Source organism: Arachis stenosperma, chromosome 1 (genome assembly GCF_014773155.1).
Source record: "Arachis stenosperma cultivar V10309 chromosome 1, arast.V10309.gnm1.PFL2, whole genome shotgun sequence".
In the NCBI taxonomy this organism is placed as follows: domain Eukaryota; kingdom Viridiplantae; phylum Streptophyta; class Magnoliopsida; order Fabales; family Fabaceae; genus Arachis; species Arachis stenosperma.
In genome coordinates this window covers 103,622,257-103,627,430 of record NC_080377.1, presented here as the reverse complement: position 1 = coordinate 103,627,430, position 5,174 = coordinate 103,622,257, and the positions used below count along the sequence as shown (strand labels likewise).

General features: G+C 42.6%; 1 protein-coding gene across 1 annotated transcript; it reads right to left on the bottom strand.

Moving 5' to 3' along the window:
* Positions 1-3,393: 3,393 nt before the first annotated feature.
* On the bottom strand, positions 3,394-3,903 carry LOC130982966 (uncharacterized). The gene has a single exon (XM_057907127.1). It carries the CDS (start codon positions 3,901-3,903, stop codon positions 3,394-3,396), a length of 510 nt encoding a protein of 169 aa, XP_057763110.1.
* Between the last annotated feature and the right edge of the window lie 1,271 nt (positions 3,904-5,174).

Genomic DNA, 5,174 nt, shown 5'->3' with positions numbered 1-5,174 from the left:
ATAAAAGGTTTAAGGCCATTTGGGAAAATTGACTATTGGAATGATGGCCTCAATCATGTAAATGCATTCATACACAAAGTAATGGACATATAGAATCAGACAAAGCAAGGATTGCAATCATAGAGAGAGAATAATGCACACAAGAATGGGAATTAATGGTTAAAAGATGTAACCATATAATGGGCTCAAAACTTACATGCTTGTGTTCTTAGCTCAATTACTATGTTCCATAAAACATTCTTAAAGTAAGTTCAAAAATTTTTGGTAGGGTAGGATACCCCAGAACACAGTTCCTTGGAAAAGAAGTTATTATTTGACCAAGCAACTCTATATAGACTAACTATCATGCAAGAAATATTTACAAGCAAGATTAGCTACTCATGTAATGTACTAACTACTAAGCAAGAAATGAATCCATGGGTATTGAAAGGAAGAGAGTGTTACCCATGGAGATCTGTCGAACGACCTCCCCACACTTAAAATTTAGCATGGTCCTCCGTGTTACTAAGAATGCGCAAGGGGGGTCGGAACCAAAACCTTCACTATCCTCTTCCTCAGAGCACTCATCACTTGGGTTGGAGGTGGATGTGGATATTTTAGGTTCTTCCATGCGAGGGGTAACATAACACAGAAGCTTCTTGATGTGAGTGTATCGGCGTTGGTTGCGCCGCTCATATCTATCAATCTTCCGGTGTAGATCTTCTATCCTTTGATGAGTGGATCTTTACTCCGGTGGTGATGATGAGATGGGAGGAACAATGGGCGGTGGAGCTGTGTCAAGGCTTGGGTTGTTCATGGGAAGATGTAAGTATTTTCTTGTTGGGACCATATCGCCTTTAGCCGGAATTATAGCTTTCACATCCATGGCTTCCCAAGGAACACCCGCAGCAGCAATTAAATTAGATACCAAAGCTGGAAATGGCAAATTACCCCGGTCGTGGATTTGACCCATCGCTTGCTTGACAAGAAGCGGAATGTTCACCGGTCTCCCAATGAGAACACACCAAACAAGCAAGGCGAGATCTGCCATGAAGGATGACTTGTGGATGCTAGGTAAGACATAGTGAGATAGGATCTGAGCCCAAGTTCTAACTTCCACAGTGAGGTGATGTGCATCAATACACTTGGGTCGCATCCGCAGTCGATCATGGGTCCAAGATGCTTCTTGTTTAGCAATGACTTGGAAGATTAAGTTCCAATTAAATCCAAACTTCTCCCGCTGATGTAAGACCTCTTGGTAGCCATCCATGTCACTTGGAACCGGTAGGACATTAAACAGTTGCTGAATAGCCTTTTCTGACACTGAGACTTGCTTCCGGCGCACATATACCGATTGAAGAGAGGGAAGATGGTAGTTAGTGTAGAACTCTACCACCCATGAGAGGTTGACCTCTTGTGGTTTTGTCAGAAGAAACTCCCATCCTCGCTGTTCAATGCGGGGTAGAATGTAAGGAGCAACTTTGTCTGGTGGAGCAAGTAGATGCTCAACATGATAGTTCCTCTCAACCATGAAGGGGAACATAAGTTCACAGAAGCGGTTGGGGAACCTTGAAGTATCTTTTGCCGGTTTGTTATTTTCATTATTATCAATAGGAGCGGATGCTTTCGCCTTCTTAGATAGAGGTTTGGTTCCTAATGAATAGTGCGCCTTGGAGCGTGACATTGGGGGTGCCCTCTTTGCGGCTGATTTCCTTGAAGCTATCTCCTTGCCTTTCTTGGTGGCCATCCTGAAAGGGAAGAGAAAGAAGGAAATCGGCAAACCCAAAGTATCAAATTAATAAACAAGTAAGTAGAGTGTGTGCCCAAAAGAGATAGTGTAACAGGTTAATCATAGAAGTATGGGTCATAACACTTGGCATAGGATGCATGAGGGAATAAGGCATGCGATATGGCATGAGAAGAATGATCTCAAGCATCCAAAACAAAGAGCAAGTCATCTTCAATGGGTGTCTAATTTGCAAGTAACAAGTAGAAAGTGTTCAATGCACTTAGAAGAGAGCAAGTAAATGAGGAGGAAGCACTAAATTGAAGATACATGATGAGAATAACCCAAAATGTCATATGTGCATTACCTCGAACACTTGGCGTTCAATTATCAAGCAATGAACATTTGAAGAGATACTCAACCAATTAGAAGTCCAAAATGAAGTATCAATCATCACACAATATTATAACAAAGATAATAATATCAATCAAGAAGATCTATCAAGTAATCAAAGTTCAAATTCAACATCCATGGTAAAACAAAAAGAAGAAAAGTAAACAAGTAAAAGGAAAAGCAAGTAGGATAATCAAGCAACTAGAAGAGAAACTGAGCAAGTCAACAAGAAAAATCTAACTAGAAAAAGAAATGATGCAAGGAAAGATGATAGAAGAGAGTAGGGAGGAAGTAGAACCTTGAAGAATGTAGAAGAACAATGTTAAGGTGCTTGTTGAAGATAAGAAAGAGATGGAAGAGATGTAGTGCCACCGGAGAAGGTGGTGGTTGCCGGTGAGTAATCGGAGACAATGGTGGTGGAGTATGAGAGAGCAAGGTAAAGAAGAAAAAGGAATGAAGAAAGAAAAATAGGAGGGGGAGAAGAAGCAGGGCGCGCAGGTTTAAAATTGGCTCGCGCAACCTGCGCGTGCGCGCGTAGTGCGCTGACGCGCAGATAAAGAGAGATCAAGGGACGCGAGCGCGTCCTTGGCGCGTTTGTGCAAGCACAGATGTGCCTCTGGCACAGAGTAGGCATGACTCTCTGGTTTTTACACCAGAGTTGGCGTGCAGCTCAGGCACGCAGACACGCACTTTGCGCTGACGCATGCATGATGGTGTTGGCGACCGGCGCGGACGCGCAAAGTGCGCGGATGCGCCAGTGTGAACACAGGCTGGGCACAAACATGGCATAACTCTCTAGATTTTGTACCAGAGAGATCAGGTCATACCATCAGTGCGCACACGCGCAGGGATTGACAAGAGACGGACAAGAAATGGGCATGACTATCGGGTTTTAAGCCTAAGGGTGGAAATGCGCCACCGGCACAAATGCGCAGAGTGCGCTGACGCGCCGGTACCCAAACTGCCTTTTCTCTTCTTTTTTTTTGTTTTGGCAGGTGTTTTGGCTAGCATGCAAGAGAACACTTTACAAATTCATGCATCATTCAAAACATAGCATTCTCTCTATTCCAACAAATCATCCATACCAAAATGATGAAGTTTACTTAAACACCCTAGTTAACCAACAAAAATGACAACAACTAGAATTCTTATGCAATCAACAACATCAAGAAATCACAAAATTCTCAAAAATTTAAACATAAAGCTGATGGTATACACAAGGAAGATCTTACCACGGTGGGGTGCCTCCCACCAAGCACTTTTCTTTAACGTCCTTAAGTTGGACGGTCAGTCGCTCAAACTTCTCCTTCTTTAGGTGCATCCTCCAGTAGGAACACCTCTAGCTCCATCGGGAGCTTGTAGCCATGGTACTTCTTCACTCTATGTCCATTCACCTTGAAGGTTGCTTCACTTTTAGGATCAAACAACTCCACCACTCCATAGGGCTTTATCTCTTTTACCATGAAAGCTCCTTCCCATCTAGAAGGGAGCTTGCCAGGCATGAAACGAAGTCTCGAATTGTAGAGGAGCACCTCATCACCCTCTTGAAAATCCTTTTTCCGGATGTGGTGGTCATGGAATGCTTTGGTTTTCTCTTTATAGATCCGGGCATTCTCATATGCTTCGTTCCTCAAACATTCGAGCTCCTCTAGCTGTAATTTTCTGGCTACTCCTGCTTGGGTCAAATCCATGTTGCATTGCTTTACCGCCCAGTAGGCTCTATGCTCAATTTCCACTGGAAGGTGAAATGCCTTCCCATAAACAATCGGGAAGGGACTCATCCCTAATGGAGTCTTGTAAGCCATCCTATACGCCCATAGTGCATCTCCTAACCGAATGCTCCAATCATTCCTTTGCGGATTGACTACTTTCTCCAAAATTCTTTTAATTTCCCGGTTGGATACTTCCGCTTGTCCATTGGTTTGTGGGTGATAAGCGGTGGCAACCTTATGCACCACTCTATAGCACTTGAGCAATGCCTCTACCTTCCTGTTACAAAAGTTGGATCCTTGGTCGTTGATGAGCGGATATTTTATACGCTTTTTGGGGGTAATTTCATATAATTTTTAGTATGTTTTAGTTGGTTTTTAGTATATTTCTATTAGTTTTTAGGCAAAACTCATATTTCTGGACTTTACTATGAGTTAGTGTGTTTTTCTGTGATTTCAGGTATTTTCTGGCTGAAATTGAGAGAGCTGAGCAAAAATCTGATTTAGGTTGAAAAAGGACTGCTGATGCTGTTGGATTCTGACCTCTCTGCACTCGGAATGGATTTTTTGGAGCTACAGGAGTCCAATTGACGCGCTCTCAATTGATTTGGAAAGTAGATATCTAGGGCTTTCCAGAAACATATAATAGTCCATACTTTGCGCGAAGATAAATGACGTAAACTGGAGTTTAACGCCAGTTCCATGTTACATTCTGGAGTTCAGCGCCAGAAACAGGTTGCAAGTTGGAGTTAAATGCCAGAAACATGTTACAACCTAGCGTTTAACTCCATAAATAGCCCAGGCACATCAGAAGCTCAAGTCTCAGTCCCAGCACACACCAAGTGGGCTCCAAAAGTGGATTTCTGCACCATCTATCTTAGTTTACTCATTTTCTGTAAACCTAGGTTACCAGTTTAGTATTTAAACAACTTTTAGAGACTTATTTTGTATCTCATGACATTTTAGATCTGAATTATATACCTTTTGATGGCATGAGTCTCTAAACTCCATTGTTGGGGGTGAGGAGCTCTACAACGTCTCGATGAATTAATGCAATTATTTCTGTTTTCCATTCAAACACGCTTGTTCCTATCTAAGATGTTCATTCGCGCTTCACTATGAAGAAGGTGATGATCCGTGACACTTATCACCTTCCTCAATCCATGAATGTGTGCCTGACAACCACCTCCGTTCTACATTAGATTGAATGAGTATCTCTTAGATTCCTTAATCAGAATCTTCGTGGTATAAGCTAGAATCCATTGGCAGCATCCTTGAGAATCCGGAAAGTCTAAACCTTGTCTGTGGTATTCCGAGTAGGATTCTGGGATTGGATGACTGTGACGAGCTTCAAACTCGCGAGTGTT